This window comes from Solanum pennellii, chromosome 7, assembly GCF_001406875.1.
Source record: "Solanum pennellii chromosome 7, SPENNV200".
Lineage (NCBI taxonomy): Eukaryota > Viridiplantae > Streptophyta > Magnoliopsida > Solanales > Solanaceae > Solanum > Solanum pennellii.
In genome coordinates this window covers 66,917,696-66,939,645 of record NC_028643.1, presented here as the reverse complement: position 1 = coordinate 66,939,645, position 21,950 = coordinate 66,917,696, and the positions used below count along the sequence as shown (strand labels likewise).

At 34.1% G+C, this 21,950-nt stretch overlaps 1 protein-coding gene across 1 annotated transcript; it reads right to left on the bottom strand.

Moving 5' to 3' along the window:
- Positions 1-3,350: 3,350 nt before the first annotated feature.
- On the bottom strand, positions 3,351-6,595 carry LOC107025690 (beta-amyrin 28-monooxygenase-like). Its single transcript, XM_015226456.2, has 3 exons — positions 5,637-6,595; positions 4,769-4,956; positions 3,351-3,814 (listed from the first exon to the last, which is right to left on the bottom strand). The coding sequence occupies exons 1-3, from the start codon at positions 6,589-6,591 to the stop codon at positions 3,509-3,511; spliced, it is 1,449 nt and encodes a 482-aa protein (XP_015081942.1). The 5' UTR covers positions 6,592-6,595; the 3' UTR covers positions 3,351-3,508.
- Positions 6,596-21,950: the final 15,355 nt, after the last annotated feature.

The following is a 21,950-nucleotide window of genomic DNA, read 5'->3' as shown; positions in this document are numbered from 1 at the left end:
CTACTCAGTACCCGTGTTTTGTACTGACCCCTACTTGTATTTGTTTTTCTTGTTATTTGTGGAATGCTGCAAACATACCGTCGTTTTCAACTCAACCGCAACTCTAGCCAGTCTTCAATACACCGGATTTCAGGGTGAGCTAATGCTTCTAGCTTGGACTGGATCTTCTTCCTCATGTCTTGATGCCTTGAAGTTCCGGCATGGACTAGCTTTTGTTTATTTTAGCTTCTTAGAATACTCTTAGTTTAGTAATTTGATCATAGATGTTCTTGTGGTGATGACTTCCAGATTTTGGGGAATAATAGATGTTGAATTTTAGAAGTTATTGAATTGGTTTTTATTAATGAGTTTAAGTCTTCCGCATTACTTTCTGTTGATATTAAATTGAAATGTTAAGGTTTAGATTGGTTGGTTCGCTCACATAGGAGGGTAAGTGTGGGTGCCAGTCGCGGCTCGGTTTTGGGTCGTGACATTATTATTTCATTTCATCAAGAAATTTATTGTCTAAGTTAAATTGTCATTATAGGTCAACTCAAAAAATTATTATAAGTTCATATGATTATGAACGATTCAACTTAACTCTACAAAATATTTTATGAATTACAAAATTGGGCCATAATGATTTAATTAAAAGTGTGCGACTTTTACATAAATGAAAAAACAAATTATTTGGTCTTGTAACGTTATATATAAATAGAAATGTATTTTTGAAATGTAGCCACACATGCCATGAGCTATGAGCCAATTTAATTTTGTAGAATCATATTTTCTGAATTATCTCCGCATTTAAGTGTAATTGTAATGGAAGTGAGAATTTAATTACAATAGCTTAATTAATTTTAAATAAGTTGTGACTGATATTTACATTTCATTTAAATATCTTTTAGCCCAATACTTTACAATATAATTTTTTTTTTAAAAATTATACATAAATTTTGTTTGTATAAAATTTCAAATAAAATAAAAAATATTTTTTCAACTAGTTATATCTATATTTGAAAAAATTGTCAAAGAAGTCTAAGACACATCAAATAAATAAGTAAAATATGGAGTTAGTCCACCCTATGTGACTCATGATCTGGAAATGGGCTCATCAAAATAGAGAAGAGGTGGAATTCAAAGCTACTATATATTCGTATACAATAATATACGAAATTTTTTACCTAATATACAACATTATATAAAACATAAGAGATATTTATGTATTCATACAATATTATACTCTTTCATAAAAAAAATAGAGAAAATTATGCGGTTAAGTAAACATATACTATTTAATTACTCATCATAGTCATAGTTTGCTATAATTACCACTCACGACTAATATTATACATTAATTATGTAGGCTGACTTCGCGTTTGTATAATTATTGCCCGTTTTGATTGACTTATTTTAGGTGTTTTTAAGCCAAAAATAGCTTTTAAATAGTTTTGAAGTGTTTGGGTAAAGTTAAAAAGTGTTTATAACCCTTCGGGTTGGCCCAGTGGTTTGAACTTGGGACTTCCATGTTGGAGGTTTCAAGTTAGAAACCCCTTGCCAGCGAAAGCAAAGGCTTTGCCTTCTAGGTCGAGCTCGTCGCACCAGGCTTGCCTAGTGCGAGTTACCTCTCCTATGTGGTTTACGAGCTATTGCATAGGAGCGGGGGTTTTACCCTGTGTGCACCCAAAGGGTAGCGGTTGCAGATTTCACTTGTTATGAAAAGAGTGCTTATAAAGACTTATTTTAAAGACAAAATAACAAAAATAAGCCAAAATTCAATCCAAACAGGCCCTTAGCCACATTTGTATATGTATAATTCGCTAGCATATACAAATACATATGTATAATATACAATTATCTATCAATATACATATATAATTCACCTCTCTCCCACTCTATGCCCTCTCTCGCTCGCCTCTCTCCTTCCTCTCTAAATCTTGCTCGTCCCTCTCCTCTCTTTCCCAATCTCGCTTGCTTTTTATACAAATGCATATGTATAATATACAATTATCTAACCAATATACATATACAATTCACCGCTCTCCCACTATCGCTCGCCTCTCTCCACTCTCGCTCGCCTCTCTCCACCGCCGCCTAATCTCGCTCGCCTCTCTCCTCTCTCTCACAGTCTCGCTTGCCATATATACAAATACATATGTATAATATACAATTATCTAATCAATATACATATATAATTTACCTCTCTCCCGCTTTTTGCCCTCTCTCTTGCCTCTCTCCTTTCTCTCCTAGTCTCGCTCGTCTCTCTTCTCCCTATAACATGTAGCTAAAAATTGTAATTATCAAACTATAGCTATGGAGATAATTAGACAATTTTTAGTGGCTATATGTCAAAGTTCCCCAAAAAAAATTGACTTACATCAGATTCATTTAAAAATAATATTTCAAAAATTACAACAAATTGCCCAAAAAATCATATTTAAACTCCTCAATATGTAATCGATTTCTTTGCAACAATACCCACCCACTTAAAACAGAGTATTTACAAAAAATAATTTTCAAACTTTGAAATTTAAAGCTTTAAAATAATTTCTTATGAAGATAATTTTGACAACACCTATTTAAACTTGTACATGATTCAACATCTTCAATACAAATGGCGAAAATTGTATATATTGACAAACTATTAATTCATATTAAATGTTATAACTATAGTTTGATTTAATTGTACCCCATAACAAACGATTGTCAGTCGCCTCTCTCCCTGAAATTCTCGCTCGCCACTCTCTCTCTCTCGCCAGTCTCTCCCCGGCCTCTCTTGCCTTATACAAACAAAAATGTACAAATTGTGTTTTGTATAAAGCAAGAGAAAATTCTATATACACATGCAAATACATATACCTTCCTCTTATACACTTATAATTATACAATACAAATATTCCCTTGTCTAGTTCTCTTTTGCCTTTCTCTCTTTCTCGTTTTATACAAACACAGATTATACAAAATATAATGTATAGTTTATGTTTGTATAAAGCGAGAGAGAGAGAGAGAGAGAGAGTGATATATGATGTACAAACGTTTTATTTCGATTCAATTGTATACAAATCTAAATTTTATACAGATATACAAGCACATAAAATTGAATTGAGAGGTTGCCAACGATTTATACAAACGAGAGGCTGACAACAATTTATACAATTAGTCTACCAACAAAATTATACAACTCTAAAGAGGAGTCAGCGAATTATAAAATTGCTTCTATATATATATATATTTGTTATGGAGCGCAATGCAAACTATAACTATAGCATACAAATATGATTTTTGTGTTTGCTATATGTGATATTTTATAAAACTCTTAAATGTAAAAATTTTATATATATAATAACAATTCAAGACATTAAAAATAAGCACAATTATCAATTTTTGGCCTATGTCCTTGCTTTATGGCCTATGTCCTTTGCTTTATAAATAGAAGATTGCCTTAATTAACGAAGACATAAAATCAACATACATATAACCACAATATAATACGTACTAGTCATCAATTCGATATACTCTCTCTAACAATTTAAGTTTTTACGTGATGAGGATAGAGTCTGATCGGAAGTCCGTTAGCCGGAATTGGCATGGGATTAACGACGATTTTCTCATCATGGATAATTTTCTTCCAGCTGAACCTTTTAACAAGATGGTGCACGAAGACAAGTATTTCTAAACGAGCATACTCTTTTCCAGGGCACATTCTTGGTCCACCACCAAAAGGTACAAATGTGTATGGAGCAGGTCCATTTCCTTCAAATCTTGAGGGGTCAAATTTTAAAGGATCTAGGAATACTTCTGGATTTATGTGTGTTGAATTTGCACTCCAATATATCTGAAAATCAATTTCAGTGCACTAACAAGAGTTAGGGTGAATTTGGGATGATCTAGGAAAATAAATGAGTTTTATACTCACACTACATTAAAAGAAATAACCTTTAGCGGTAATTAAATAATGTCAATAGCTCAATTATTACTACATATGTATTTTAGCGGCAATTAGCATTCTTTATCCTTTTAGCGACATGAAATCTAATGACACTTAACTAATGTTGGTAAAGGTTGTAGCACTCTTTATTAATGTGTTTATTTATTATTGTTAAAAGTTATTTTTTATTGTAGTGTTATTTTATTGTGTTCGATTTGTAAGTAAGCAGAAAATTTAGACAAATACTATAGGAGGTGGGAGATGGGGAGGTAGCTAAGGGTGTAAGATGGTGAGGGATATGGGGGCGGGGGAAGTTGAGATGTACGATGGCAGGAGAACACAATCAATGTGAAATGTCACTAACAATAGCAAAATCAAAATTTTCACTAAGGGGTTCAAAATACAAAAATTCAAACACATGAAGATGTTTAAAATGGGTACAACATCTACTATATATACATGAAAAATAATTTTAAGAGTGTATAAACAATGTGATTTTCTATCAAAGGTTGTTCGGATAAATCCCTCGGCCCTATGTGTCTTCGCCTGTGGTCATTGGTAGAGCTTTTTTTTCCCCTACTTTCATTAGGAAACTTATTTTCCTTATTTTTAAGGAGTTTGTTTCCCTGGGAAAAATATTTTTCAAAATATTTTACTAATCAAATATGAGAAAATTAAAAAATAATTTTGAAATTTGTATCCAACAAGACCTTAGTCTCTCTCTTTTTCCTTTTTATATCTTTTTTTCTTCATGATTTGGTGATATTACTTATTTATTAAAAAAAAATAACTTACCAACAGATATCGTTCGATTAACTAGTTTATCAACATGATGAAAATAAACGCATATAATTTTCATACCTTCCATCCTTTTGGAATGGAGAAACCGTTGAAGGTGAAGTCTACAAGGGCTTCCCTAAAAGCACCTTGAAGGGGTGGAGCAAGTCTTAGAACTTCACATGCCACATTCCATGAATATTTCATCTTTTTAATGTCTTCCCAACTCAATAATTCTCCTGGACCCTTTGATTTTGCAATCTCTATTTGCTCTATTTTCATCAAATACAAAGAAAAAGAAAAACATTAATATGTATTGAAAATAAATTACCCCAAATATGACTTGTCAAACCAAATCACTGAATTTTTTACAAAAAAAAATCAATAAATTTAGATAAGAATTATGTTTTCCTAAGACTTTGTTATACAAAAATGAATATTACTTGTTATTTTTATCAATTACTAATGTTCAAACTCATAATCTATAGGAAAAATCTGAAATATATATTCAAATTTTGATCGAAATTGTTGTAACAATATCGAAATTTGGAAAGGACTTTTTACCCTCTACACTGTGTAAAAGTGTATTTCAAAGGTGTATATGTGTCCACGTGGATATCATAAATATGACATCATTATAAATAGTAATGTGTCCATGTGGACACATATATACCTTTAAAATACACTATTAAATAGTGCAGGGGTAAAAGTTCTTCTATAAAGTTTGGTATCGTAACAACAATTTCGATCAAAATTGAAGTATGATTTATATATTTTTTAGTTATATATACCGTATCGATCGACTATTAGAAAAGTCTTATGTAGTGTAATTTCACTTATTATTTATCATTTCTATCACATTACTTAGTAATTCTTATCATCAAATAGATTTACATAATCTGATTGTATAAATATTTTTTTAAGACAAAAAAATTATGAGAAGTTGGGTTACCTTTGTAAACTTGATCATAAATTTCAGGAAGCTCAGCAAGGTATTTAACAATAAAAGCACAAGCAGAACTAGCAGTGTCATGGCCACCAATCAACAACCCTAATATCTTATCAGCAATATCCAACTCATGCATAAACTTCCCATTTTCATCACTTGTCAACAACATGTGTGACAATATATCTTGACTGTCTGATGCTTTTCCCTCGGTCAAATCAATCTTCCTTTGCTTTATGATTGCCACAAGCTCTTTTCTAATAAAATTCGAGGCCTTAATGGCACGATTAAATGGCGTGCCAGGTAAATTTATAGGTATAGAAATCAATCCAGAAGCCAAAACATCGAAAGGATCAGCAAGTTTAGCAACATGGTTAGGATCTTCCACACTGACAAATAACCTACAAGCTAACCAAAAAGTATAACGTTTAGCTAGAGGGAAAACAACAACTTCTTGTTGATTTTCCCACGATTGAAAATGTTTTTGCGCGATATGATCCATGATTCGAATGTAACGTTGCAATGCTTCAGGTTTGAGGAAATTAGGAAGCATTTTCCTCATTTTGATAGCTTCTTCTTTTGAAGAAGTTTGTGTTGAAGATGGAAAGACTTTGTCCACTGAACTTGGCCACCATGTTTGAACTAGTTTATTTTCATTCGAAAACAAAAACTTATTACTAGATGCACCACAAAAAACAACCGCTTTTTCACCTAAAAGATGAGTTTTGAAAATGCTAGACTTGTATTTGGAAATTCTATCGAAGATGAATTTTTCAGGATGACCTTTCCAACCAGTAGAGAGAAACTCGAGGGTTTCACCGATAACCGGCCAACCGGACTTTCCAGGAGGAAGAGGGCAAGACAAGATAATGGATTTGTTCTTATTGTTGAAGAGAAAGAGGAAGGAGAGGGAGAGTAAAAGGACAAAGAGGCAAACAAGAGAGGCATAGAACAATTCCATGTCTAACTAATTAGTTTTCTATGTTAGTTTAGACTTTAGAGGAAAAAAATGCTCTTGGTGTGATTGAGGATTTTTGGGTATAGTTAAAGCACACATATATACTTTATGACATATTATTATGTGACAACTATAGCAAGAGATATTCTATAATTTGTCTCATCTTTCTTTTCGGATTATTCCTCTTATCTTAGATTTATTTTATATTTAAGGGTTGGTTAGAAGATTTAACGTTTATATAGAACTATTTTGTTTCGTTTTAGTTCTGATATTGTCAAAGTTAAATTAGATTACCTTCATTTCATATTTCAAAATTAGATATTTAAAAACTATACCGAAAGTACCGTAAATTACTAATATATATGTTTGACTCTTCAAAAGAAAAGTATTGACAACTGAAAAGAATATTATTATTGAAATTAGATGAATATGAATAATTATCAATCTCATCCCATTATTTGTTCGTTATAACACTTGTCACATATCACAAAAAATAAATGAGTCGCACTAGGCAAAGCATTGATATTATCAACTTTGATGCTTTATAAATCTAATTTGCGATAAAGTTAAAATAGCGTTTCTAAACAATAAAATCTAAAGGTAAAGGTTGCATTTGGACTATATATTGTAGCCTTTTAAAATATTATAGCATGATTTTGATTTGATACATATTTAATATTAAAAAAAAATTAAATTTTATATTTTTAAATTAAAGAAATACCAAATATTTTTTAATTTTGTGATCTTGTATATATCACATCGAAAGGATTGCCGTTCCTTTTATTACAATCAAAACAACATGATACAAACTACCAAACCAAAGTAAAAGTATGATAATTAAATACATAATAGAACTATTAATAAACAATAAAAAAGATAGACAATATGTTTTTTTTTTTAGCGAATGATAATTTTATAGTTTTCTTTTTTAAAATATTGAATCATATATTTTTATGTTTATAAATAAATCAAATAATCTTAATTATTTGGATATTGACATTTAATCTTAATAAAAAGCAATGAAGCGTTAATGAGGAGAGTTAATTAGCCTTAAAATTCTCATTACGTCTAAATTAGAGGTCTTCATGGAATCCTAGTGAAGATAGAGAAATTTACTCAACTATGATGGGAAATTGGTGATATTTGATTCTCCTCAATCTACTGCCCTCAAGTCGTTATGATTGGATGATTGAAAAGCTTGAGTACTTATTGTGAATATTCGAATATCGATAGCAATCAATATTGATGTCTTGGATAGTGCTTTTGATGAGAAGTGTGTTTGTGTGGGTTCTATAAGTCAATTCAAATTACATGACTCTTTCATGAACTTCTAGCATCTCGTTGTGACTAGATGCATATCAAATTGTGAGACTGCCAATGACCATTGCATTCAAGCTTAATTTTGTAGAGTTATGTTCAATGATTGTGTTTTAAGTCCCTTGAGTGGTGAGTGAGGTTTACTTGAAAGACACGTGAGTGGATTTCTCGAATTCGCCTTATTGGTCTAATTGTTTAACTTTGGTGAATGCAAGAAATAACCCTAGGCACAAGTTTTGAGAGTGAATCTAATTATCGTATCTATATTGTGACTACCTTGTGACGGTGTGCACCCAGTTTATCATCATTTGAGCCTAATTCGTTCTTTGGAAAACTTGTTGAAACCTCTTGGCCTAACTCGTTCCTTGGAATAGTTGAGGTTCCAAACGATTGTTTTAGTAACCTTATGATCGAGACGACTCTGTTAATTAATAGGTCTAGTTTATTTTTTAAAAAGATGTAGAGAAAAAAGATTTACAAATGTTATGATTTCAGCTAAGGAAATTACATTAGAGAAGCTTGTATTCACAAAATCTCTTGAAGAATCTATTAAAATTTATTACTTTCTTATACATAGTAGATCAAGTGATCTTTTCACTTCAAAATAGATATGAATAATTTGAAGCATATGATGATATTTTTGGCTTTCTGTAGCAACTTTTAGTTGCCATAAAACACCCATATTCTTGTAGTACTAAACTAAAAAAAGTATTTGGGGGTTGAGTGTTATAGGAGATTTGTTTCTTGTGGTCAGTGTTACTGATAGTTTAATTCCAAGTGACTAATGCCTAACTCATATTACTAATAGGTAACCATTGCAATTAATTTGGATGAAGTCCTGTTGAGGCAGGTCGTGATTTTCTTCCCTTGAGCAAGGAGGTTTCCACGTAAAGTTGCTTGTTCAATATTTACTTTCAGCACTTATTTTACTGTTCGTTATTGTAACTGTGCTGAGGATCTGGTCCCATCAAAATCTGTGGACGCATACATTCCAACACCTACCTTGATCACCTGCTCCAAATAAATATCGGTTACAATGTCATGGTATATCTTATGGAACATAAGCTTGTAATATTTTCTTTCCAGTTCTAGCAAGTACTTACTTTCCCGCTACACAAGTTTGCCTGAAATTCACCGTATTTTTGCTCCTCGAAACTCGTTAGAAACTCTCTCATGTTCATCCATGCTTAGCAACAACTTGCTCCTAATTATCATTTCAGCTCTAAGCCTCTTTGCTTCCTTTTCTAAGTGCACACTGAGATACGGCTCGACTACTGCATAAGCATCTGAGGCTTGAGATTGTTGCTCATGAATTCACTGATAGAAATCTGAATATAAAGGTACGAAAGCTCCTGATTCTTCGTGTCCACTTATCAGAAGCTCGGATAAGCTTAGGAGAACAATATTGACGGATCCTATCCCATATGAATATGAAACTAGCGATGCTGGTCCAAACACCACCCTAATTTTGCAGCAATCTCATTGCTCTGATCATTGTTAAAGATGTTTAGAAATTCCCTTAGATTTGTTTTTACTTTATATAAGAGTCTGAGAGAAACAGAACATTAAAACTTAAATTTCAATCATTTATGTGTATATACTTACTAAGCTATTCAAAATTATTCACCTCCAAACCATTTCAAAAAAACTTAAGCTGCAATTGAGCTAAGAAAACTACTTCAAACAAACCTCATCTTCAGCATTGCAGTGAAGTTAACAAATCAACAAAGTCCGATTGTGACAAAATTTGGACATCCATATAAAAGTAACATCAACATATAACCAAAACCAACAATAATATTACACGTGGCAACAATAATCCAAGAAATTTCAAAGGCAGGAGAAACAGATAAGTAGAAACCACAATATGAGCTACCATCACTCAAGAAATTCGGAAGGCATAGGAAACGAATATGAGAAGAAATAAAAAGTGCAGTGCAAAGAATTTCTTAAGCTAAGATATTCAGCTACAGCTTACAATAGTTGTTAAAGTTTTGAAGGATGCAGGAGAATATAATAGAGTGAATATGTTCTATAAGGAATGATGTACTGAAAAAATAACTTAATTTTTCACTTTAAAGCAGATTTTGTTGACTGAGCTTATCATTAATAGGGCTCTTTAGTGGTTAGAGTTAAAAATGCAGCACGTTAGGGGCTTCAAATTTGCAAACTCAAATTAAAATTTGAAGACTGGTTATCTTCTGGCGGCTGATGCAGCTCCTACAGCAGGTGTCAAAATCTGTTTCACGCAACATTTAGTTGGTTTATTACAAATAGCATATGTAATAGTTCACCTTAAACGTGTGATATTAGTGTGTAGCCACGTAAATTTATGAAAGCTTAAGATCCTATTTTCCTTCTTCTCTAGATTTTTTTGTTCATCCAAAAAAACTAAAATAGGTGTTGTCATTGATCTTAAAAGTATTGAATCCATCCTTGACGTCCACCAGGAATTTCCAAGAACCATTGACACTATGGATTAGACTTTCAAAATGATTGTAGCCTTTGTCAAAGATCTATACCCCATTGCCAAATATGCCTAAAGTAGTTGAAGAAATGACTACCCACAAGAGTTGGGATGTTGAACAGAAGCTGACTGCAGAATTATGACACTCCACTGGAACCCAATATGACATAGCCACAAGTGTTGGAGGTTAAAGTCATGCTGATTGCACAATCATGACACTCTAGTTGATGTTACTGTTTTTCATTTTTTTTTCATCTTCATCTAAAATTTTAGGATAAATTTCACATTTTATTCAGATGATTAGAATTAGCTAAAATGAAATCGAAGATAGTACTTTCAGCTTCAGGGAGATCACTAAGGATAAGATACCAGACTCGAGTAGAAATGACATTTTGTTCGAAGATTTTAACCTTCGACACTTCAACATATTCGACAGACATTTCTAAGACCAGAGAAACTGATGCAACTATAGTTGAGGGTTTGTACTTTCTACGTATTCCTTATTCAATGCATAAAGTAAAACATCTTCGCGGTTACTCTCCAAAATAGAAATAAAATTCAACAAAGATTGAGAAAATTAATGTACGATTAAAAGGGGAATCTGAATAAATGACCGGAAATACCTGTAGCTAAAATTCTGGTAGAAGTAGCTGAAGATCTTTAATTTCACGCTGCAGATACAATAATTTCAAAACGTCAGTGCAATGAGGGGAAGAAACTCTATGCTAAAACCACAAAAAAAGGGTGAAAAAATAAAACAAAAAATGAAGCTTCAAATTATTGGCGCTCCTAAGCGGGAAAAAAAGATTGAATATCAATTAAAATATCATATCAAAATAAAAGGCAAATATGAAGAGCAGCTCCAGCGCCACCATATTACCTACTATACGATATATTGAGACTGTGTCTGTTTCAAATGAGTGAACTCTTATTACAGGTAGATAGATGGTTCACAATCATCTTTGTCTGCCAAAATTGATTTTAAGAAGTAACTATACTGTGCAGGATGTAGTTCGAGAGACGTTAATTACATGAAAATGGTCCATCCAATAACAAATTATGCTATCCTAAAAACAGTTCCTCGATGTAAATTTTGCGTTGCAAAAAGATTTGAGTATTAAACACCAGCATTTTGTTGTGGCAATGGTGTTGCGCGACTTATTTCACATCAAGTATCAACGACTTTGAGAAATCTGTTAGCGGAAACGTGAAACTAAAGAACAAGGAAGAACAACAGTATTTAACGTGGTTCGGATCAAAATGATCCTACGTCCACCAAAGAACAACTGCACCAATATTTATTTCACTATACAAAGAATATAAGTGAAATACTACAAGAGAGAGAACACAATGCCTTAGAAGGTGAGAAGGCAAGTGAAAGGATGATTTGAAAATGAATTAAGAGCTACCTATTTATAGGAATAAATTCATCCTATTGATGTCATCCATGACATCGCTATGTGTCAAAATTGTCAAGGTTAAGATAGCAAACCATTTTATGGTTTGCCTAACTTTCACCTACCAAGATACAATCTTTGACTTGTATTTCCTACTAATTATCTTCCTACCAAATATTCATATTAATTCATCTTCCATTTAGTTTGATTCCACAAGAACCAAAACCAACTCTTTCAATCTCCACCTTGGTTTGTGTTCCAAGCATGCGTATAAACAACTCCGGCCAAAACTTCTAAGCTTACTGGGCAATCCCATTGTAAGAAACAAGAAGAATCAAACCTTTGTTGAACATACCAGCTCCACCTAGCAGTTGTTCTCTTAGAGTTGCATCATATTCCCGCCAAGTCCTTGCAGTGTGCAAACTTGGCAAGCGGGACTATTTTGGTCAACATGTCTGCAGCGTTATCGTCTGTGATAACCTTCTCAACCTTGATAGCTCCCTTTTCTACGACATCTCGAATAAAATGAAATCTGACATCAATGTGTTTGGTGCGCTCATGAAATCTTTGATTTTTAATCAAATGAATAGCACTTTGACTATCACATTTTAGAATTGATTTAAGCTGAGCTGAACTCAATTCTGCCACCAAACCTTTCAACCAGATAGCTTCTTTCACTGCCTCCGTTGCTGCCATATATTCTGCCTCTGTTGTAGACAAAGCGACAATCGACTGTAAAGTCGATTTCCAACTAACGGCACTGCCAACGAGAGTAAAGATGTATCCAGTTGTGGACCTCCTTCGATCAAGATCCCCTGCATAGTCAGAATCAACATAACCGAGAATTGAAATACCTTCACTTTTCCGAAAGGTTAGGCCAACATCAGGAGCTCCTTTGAGATATCTCAATATCCACTTGACAGCTTCCCAATGCCTTTTTCCTGGATTTGCCATGTACTTGCTTACTACACTTACAGATTGGGCAATATCTGGACGTGTGCATACCATAGCATACATAATGCTACCAACTGCACTCGCATAAGGAACCTTTGACATATGCTCCACCTCATCCATAGATTGAGGCATTTGTAACTCTGAAAGCTTGAAATGAGAAGCTAAAGGTGTACTTACAGGCTTGCTCATATCCATATTGAATCTTTCAAGAACTTTTCGGATGTACCTCTTCTGAGAAAGATGTACAACACCATTTTCTCTTGAAATTTCCATTCCAAGGATTTTCTTTGCAACTCCTAGATCCTTCATGTCAAATTCCTTGCTCAACAGTTTCTTCAAAATATTTATCTCTGTGATGTTGTTAGCAGCAATAAGCATATCATCAACATACAACAAAAGATAAATCATAGAGTTACCAGACATCTTCTTGTGATACACACAACTATCAAATGCACTCCTCGAAAATCCATGTGTAGTCATGAATGCATCAAACCTCTTGTACCACTGTCTAGGGGATTGCTTCAAACCATACAAAGACTTCTTCAGTTGGCATACATGGTCTTCTTTTCCTTCAGCTAGGAAACCTTCAGGCTGATCCATATAGATTGTCTCTTCTAGATCACCATGTAAAAAAGCAGTTTTGACATCAAGCTGTTGAAGCTCTAAATCAAATTGTGCAACCAATGCTAGCAGCACGCGAATTGAGCTATGTTTCACGACTGGAGAAAAGATCTCATTGTAGTCAATTCCCTCCTTCTGACTGAAACCCTTTGCAACCAATCTCGCCTTGAACCTAGCAGCTTCCACTTCTGGAATACCTTCTTTCTTTTTGTAGACCCATTTGCATCCAACTGTCCTCATCCCCTTTGGCCTTTTAACTAAGACCCATGTCTCATTTCTGTGAAGAGACTCCATCTCTTCCATCATGGCCAACTGCCATTGTGCAGCATCTTTGCAAGAAGTTGCTTCAATATACGAAGAGGGCTCGAGATCCTTAATCTCTTCTTCTGCAGCTACGAACGCTTGTGCAATCAGATTTTCTTGCTCTATAAGACGTTCCGGTTTCCGTATCCGCCTTTTGTCCCTTCCCTTCGCAATTGTGTATGGTTCATTGGAAGCAAGTTCTTCTGCATCTTTTGACTCATCACTTTGAGTCTCTTGATCCCGTTTCTTGGTAAGCTCCACCGGTAGCTCCACCTGCTCGTTGTTCTCGTTTCTAGATAACTCCATAGAAACTTTACGAGGATCAAGTATAGAGGATTCATCAAAGGTAACATCTCTACTAACTACAAATTTGAGTAAAGACAAACACCATAGTTTGTACCCTTTTACTCCATCAACATACCCTACGAATATGGCCTTTTTAGACCTTGGTTCAAGCTTACCTTCATTAACATGATAATAAGTTGGACACCCAAATATTCGCAAGTATGAATAGTTAGAGGGTTCACCTGACCAGACCTCATTCGGAGTCTTAAAGTCAATCGCTGATGCTGGAGACCGATTGACAATATGAGAAGCAGTATGAACTGCTTTAGCCCAAAATACTTTGGACATCTTAGCTTGTAAGAGCATACAACGAGCCTTCTCAAGAAGAGTTCTGTTCATTCTCTCGGCAACTCCATTCTGCTGTGGTGTGTGCCTGACCGTCTTATGCCTTGCGATCCCATGAACCTTGCAGAAATCATTGAACTCTTCACTGCAAAACTCCAAGCCATTGTCCGTGCGAAGATACTTGATTTTCCTCTCAATTTGATTTTCAACCAAAATCTTCCACTCTTTAAATGCTTCAAAAGCATCACCTTTTGTCTTCAGGAAACGCACCCAAACCTTTCGTGAAAAATCATCAATGAATGTGAGAAGATACCTCTTTCCTCCCTTTGATGGAAGCTTAGAGGGACCCCATAAATCTGAATGGATGTAGTCTAGCACCCCTCCCGTCTTGTGCTTGCCAGTGCTGAAGGTGACCTTTTTCTGCTTCCCTAAGACGCAGTGCTCACAAAATTCAAGTGTGCTGATCTTCTCACCATTCAAAAGGTTGCGGTTGCTCAACATCTCCAATCCTCGTGCGCTCATATGGCCTAGTCTCATGTGCCATAATTTTGCCTTGTCATCATTAGATAACTGCACTGTAGATGCATTTACAGAGCCAATAATGGTGCTTCCCGCAAGTGTGTAGAGGCCATCCTCCAGCTTGGCCTTCAACATGACTAAAGACCCTTTAGTCACTTTCATAGTTCCTCCTTCACTCATGTACTTATAGCCTTGTTTATCTAAAGTACCCAGGGAGATCAAATCTTCTTTAGATCAGGAACATGACGGACTTCTGTAATAGTCCTCATTATTCCATCATGGCAGCGAACATGAACTGAACCAATGCCAACTATTTTACAAGTTGCATTATTGCCCATTAATACAGTTCCTCTGCTTGTTTCATAGCTGCTGAACCAATCTTTTCGGAATGTCATATGCAGAGTACAACCAGAGTCTAAGATCCATTTGTTGTCATAGACTCCATTATTGCATGATGTTGTTAGTACATAATCATCATCATTATCATGTACTTTCTCAACAATGGATGCACTCGCCTTTTCTTTGGACTTCGACATAGGGCAATCTCGTTCAAAGTGCCCCTTCTTGTGACAGCCCCAACACTCCGCATTCTTTTTGTTCACACGAGACTTTGATCTGTACTTCGATTTGCTCCTTCCCTTTTGGCTAGTACGACCTCTTACAAAGAGTCCACTAGCTTCGTCACTTTTGTCTCCTTCAAAATGCATCCGCACATCACAAGAGTTTAGTGCTTGCCGCACTTGCTCAAGTTTAATAGGTTGTTTGCTATACATCATTGAATTCTCAATATCACGATATTTTGAAGTCAATGAAAATAGTAAAGAACATGCAAGTGTCTCCTCGTCCTTTTTAATTCCAGCAGTTTGTAAGTCCATCACAAGTTTATTGAACGCATCTAGATGGTCTTGCAACAAAGTACCTGAATCCATCTTAAATGTATGAAGACGCCGTTGTAACAACATCCTTGTTGTCACTGACTGGTCCTGGTAAAGCCCTTCCAGCTTTTCCCATAACTCTTTGGCCGTCTCTTCGGTACTTGTACTCACTTCACAAAGTACGTTAGGTGCAAGGGACAGTTGGATTGCACTCAATGCATCTCCTTCAATCTTTTCTTTGTCGGAATCCGATATCTTATCGGGGTACTTTCCGTCAATAGCATGGATTGAACCTTCCCTCCGCAGTAACGCTATCATCTGGATTTTCCAGATATTGAAGTTGTTGCGCCCACTAAATCTATCAATTTCAAACTTCATGGAACTTTTTTTTTTTTTACTTGTTCTTCCTTTTCTACTACAATGTATTTGGAACTACAGAAAACCAAAGTAATCCTTTTCTGATGTGGAAGTTCAGACTGTGCTGCAACCACAGAGCATACTCAGACAGAACCTTGCTCTGATACCAATTGTTAGCGGAAACGTGAAACTAAAGAACAAGGAAGAACAACAATATTTAACGTGGTTCGGATCAAAATGATCCTACGTCCACCAAAGAACAACTGCACCAATATTTATTTCACTATACAAAGAATATAAGTGAAATACTACAAGAGAGAGAACACAATGCCTTAGAAGATGAGAAGGCAAGTGAAAGGATGATTTGAAAATGAATTAAGAGCTACCTATTTATAGGAATAAATTCATCCTATTGATGTCATCCATGACATCGCTATGTGTCAAAATTGTCAAGGTTAAGATAGCAAACCATTTTATGGTTTGCCTAACTTTCACCTACCAAGATACAATCTTTGACTTGTATTTCCTACTAATTATCTTCCTACCAAATATTCATATTAATTCATCTTCCATTTAGTTTGATTCCACAAGAACCAAAACCAACTCTTTCAAAATCTATATTTAAGAAACACTAATGAGCATGAACATTCCAAACTTATCTAAAAATTTACAACAATATCTCCACGTTCACATCTCTTGGAGTTAATTATGACAAAAAAATAGCAAAAAAGTATAAAAGGTATATCCACCTTTCGAGATGAAGGAAATATGCATCACTTTGTAGATGATTTAGTAACAACTACTAAAAAAGAAAGCAATTTACAATTATATTTCTTTGATAGTGAAAATGAATTGAGGAATCGACTGGCATATTCAAGCAAACTGAATGAAGGTATTGTAGGAAAGTTGATGGAAATATTAAAAAATAATCCATACGCCATATTTCTAAAATCACTAATAAATATTCCACAATAATGTATCTTCTACATTTTTCTGAAATTTAAAGTTGGTTTAGACCAAAGAGTATACAACTTACCAATTGCATCAGAAGTTGCAGAAATGTGGGTAGAGCAAGATGCTGAAAGTTATACACTCACCCCACATATTTGTATATATACAAACAACAATAAGAGTCAATTGGTCATTTATTACTACAATTGTTATGATCCAATGCAATATCCGTTATTGTTTCCCTATTCTCAAAATTGATGGTATTGTGATATTCAAAAAGTTAATCCTTTAGGTGCTTCTTCTTCTAGACAAAAATATTGTGAACATGAACAATTGTCAAGCATAACAAATTGTCACGATCCAGACCGTCGTGATTGACACCCACACTAACCCTCAGGTGGGAAAACCATTACTACAACCTAAACAAAAATTTTTATGAAAAACTAAGATATATAAAGATACGGAAGCAAGTTTAAATGACAATAAAAATGGAGTCCCCATAAACTCCAAGGTTTAAACATTAACTAACCAAACTAGTGCAAAAGAACAACCCCTAGAACCTGAAAGTCAATGTACCATAACAAGATTCACAAGTCTAAACAAGAAAATCATCTCAAGAATTAGCCTAAGTCTGAATAGGATGGACTAATAAAAGGAGAACTCAAGGCAGCCCGGAAGAACTGGCTCACCCTTGAATTCGAATCGGCGATCACTAATTTTCTAAGCGAGGTCTGTCAACAGCCGCCGGAAGATGTCCTGTACTCAACAAAATTAAGAGCAAGTGCAGTATCAGTACACAACCACCGTGTACTGCTAGGATCACGCGACTATCCCACTAAGTGAAACATATATAAGTCATTACAACATTATAAACTTGCATACACCAATCATATACAATATCAATTATCATTTATGTGCAACATACAACGTACAATTTCACATGCTTCGATAAGAGAACCACACCAGAACCACTCTTAAAGTCCATTTGTGGAATGCATAAATGAAGTCTCATACCCCTACTCACACTAAGTAATACTCTTTGAGAAGTCATAAGCCATGGTCCCGGTTCATGTTCATAACAATAAGCCAATATATAACATGTCAATGGTCCTCTCATGAAACTCAATTCAATGGTCCTCTCATGGAACCCAAACTCAAAATGTTAGTACATTGGTTATTGGTATCTAATTCAATATTTATGCCGGAATGTGGCAACCGATTCCATATTTATACTGGAACGTGACAACTGATCCCAAAAAGTTATACCAAAATATGGCAATTGATCCGAGGTAGTTATGTCGGACGTGACAATCAATCTCAATTAGTTATGCCGGAACGTGGCAATTAATCTCAGTTCGTATGTTGGTAAGTGGCAACAGATCCAATCAACACACCATAATCACAATCACAATGTATATTTCACAATAATCATACAATTAAAAAGTGATTCATGGCATATAATTATTCTTCAAACTCGTTACAATTAATGTGATCAATAATGCAACATTTCGCATACATACATGCATCACAATGAAGCAAAAAACAAACATATATCACACAATCATGAAATGACAACTATTATAAGGCACTTGAATTTTCCTTTCCGGATTCTTTTCGCTTGTTCTAGGTCTACAAGCAATTATATACGCAAGGATCAACAATCAAAGGTCTAATTATTCGGATTATAATAAATCCAATAACCCTAGATCTCCATACCCAGTATAGGGTGTTTTCCATCATAAATTCCAGATCAAAACCTTTCCCCATTGATATTAACCCAAGAAAATTGGTTATATGGATCGAAAATAGATTCGGAAAGTGAAAACCTTACCTTTAGCCTCAAGAATGGTGGAAAACTGCCAAGAAAACTCCTCAATTCGTTCTTTAACTCTCAAAGTCAAAAATGCATATTAAAATGTTATTGGGGTTTATTTACATCTTTAAGCTGCATCTGCCCCGCCATGGCGGCACTCACCCTGCTACAGCGGCGCTGCCCTGGCGGCAGAACTTTCGCCCTAGCGGCTTGGACAGAACCAGTGAGCAAAATTAATAATTCCAAGACCCCATTTTACAACACACTTTCAACCAACGACACTCAGAAGATACCATTCACGCCAAATTCAATTTCAAGAGTTCTATTCGTCTGAATTCAATTCTGTAAAGTCGTACGGGTTCCATAACGTCTTGGCTATCTACTCATATAATTAAAATCATAATTAGGTCTCTCATTCTTTACCCAATTTTCCTAGACCTTACTGACTCCGATTTTATCCAAATCTGGACTAAGTTGAGAAATCTCAAGTTACTTCAAAAAGTTTTTTGACCCCAATTCTTTATTCATTGGCTTTTTTCCTAACGACGAAATCAGGTATTTACACAAATATGCTACAATTGATGGATTTCTTGATATAAAAGCAAAAGTTGTGCAAAAAGGAAAATGTAAGAGAAATAGTGTCTCTTGTCGTGAATATTATTGTTATCAGTTCCAAATGCGAGACAATGAAAATATAGTTCTACATTCAGAAAGAGCGTTTCAACAATACACTGTGGATCAGGTGAAAAAGATTGAAATCCAACGATTAGATTTTGCCTGTTTCAATTATAATTTATTTAGAACTGATATTTAAAGATGACTAATATATGTTCTACGACGAGGTGAAAGAGATGTTTCATAAGTAGGTAAACACAAATTTTTTCCACTTAGATTTACAGGAGGGTCAAGAAATATGCATAGACGGTACATGAATGCTATTGCATTGGTCCAACGTTATGGAAGACCTGATATATTTTTAATCATAACCTGTAACCCCTCTTGGCCAAAGATGAAAGAAAATATTCTAGCAAGTGATGAAGCACAAACTAGACCTAATTTGATTTGTTGAGTATTTCGTGCAAAGTTAGAGGAATTAAAAAGGATTTATTAACGAAACACATATTCGGTAAAGTTTTGGCATATATGCATCAAGTAGAATTTTTAAAAGGAGGACTTTCTCATGCTCATTTTCTAATTATACTTGATGAAAGATTCTGAATACTTATGCCAGCCTATGATCGATTTGTTTGTGCAAAATTACCAAGTTCTAAAATAAACACTCACTTATATTCACTTGTTACACAACACATGATCCATGAAACTTGCGGTGAACTAAACCCAATAAGTCCTTGTATGAGAAAAGGCTATTTTAAATTTAAGTTCCAAAAGAGTTTGATAATGAAACAACAAAAGAAAAAAGTTTATATCATATTTATAGGAGACTTAATATAAGAAACTCTGTGGAGATAAAAGAACATCTTTTTGACAATTTGTTGATTGTCCCTTATTATTCTTTTTTATCATCCAAATATAATTGTAGTATAAACGTTAAGATTTCTTCAAATATTAAAGTTATTAAATATATTTATATGTACGTATGTAAAGTACATCATAAAATTGCATCCCAGATGATACAAATATAGAAGTTGATGAGATAAAAGAATAACAATCAGCTAGATGAGATTTTGTACCCGAGGCAACATGGCCTATATACGCTATTAGTATATAGGAATGTCTCCAAATGTATACCATCTTCAACTACATCTCAATGGACAACAACTTGTTCATTCAAAGTACTGATAATATTAGTAAAATTATAAATAAATCCAATGATCCAAAAAATAGTGTTAACTGATTTTTTTTTTTAATGAACATAGTAAATGACATTGCTAAAAGTTTAAACTTACTGTATCGAGAATTTTTAGAATATTTTGTTTAGTCAACAATGGATAAAATATGGACAATTTATATGTGTGAATATGTTATTGGATGTGCCGTGACTTGCCATCTCACCGAAGAAGAAAGATATTTACCTTTTATATTACTTTAATGAACATAAGAGGACCAAAATCATATCAAGATTTGCTAACGATAAATGGCAAACCTTGCACAACATTTAGAGATGCGGTTGAAAAAAGAGGATTGGTACTTTCGAACAATAATTTAATAAAATGCATGTCCGAGGCAGTAAATTGTCAAATGTCAGCATGCCTTAGACATTTGTTTGCTATGTTGTTGATCTATTGTAGCCCAAGTAATCCAAAATAATTATGGGAAAATGTAAAACATCCTTATCAGAAGATTCGCGAGAATACCAAATATTAGTACAATAGAAATTTGTTATATGGTGTTAAAACATATTAATGATATTTTTCATTTAGTTGGTCGTGATATTAATGAATTTAAACTAATTTCTGAAATAATTAAAACATTTGTGCTAGCAAAAGAAGCTAAAGACGTTTACTTTGAAATAAATATTATTATTATTGAAGATGATCTACTCCTACAAAACAAATTAAACATTGCACAAAGAAGAGCTCATAATTATGTAATGCTGGATAGAGTATTTTCAAAGAAACCAGGTGCATTCTTTATAGATGGCCATGGAGGAATTAGTAAAAGCTTTTTATATCGCAATTATTAGCAACGCTAAGATACAAGGGATTTATAGATTTAGCAACTACAAATCCATCTGAAGTTTAAGGGTTATTTTGGTGCAGCTAAGAATACCAATAATCACTAGCGAAATCCAAAACTTCATTATATTAATAGTACAAAAAAAACTCTAGCGTAATTCAACGATATCATATCGAGAGCACAATAGTCTGCTTATCATTTGTTAGGATTCAATAGTGGACGTGATGATACTTGTCTATTCCTACCAAAACAAGTTAGTCTCAACCCATCGAAACGAAAGAAAAAAGAAACAAGAACAAGATAAAAGCTGAATCTTATTTTTTTTTCTATAAGCACTCCAAAACCTTGTTGCCACATGTGCAAGCCACTAATGTAAAAACAAAATTCAAAAGATAAATACAAGTATGAATATTTTGTTTCTCAAGTAGAACAAAACATAAGGTAAAGGAACAAGAGGGTCACCGAGATGACGAACAACTACCTCTCAAAATCCTTGACAAGCCTCGAAATTAGAAGAAGGA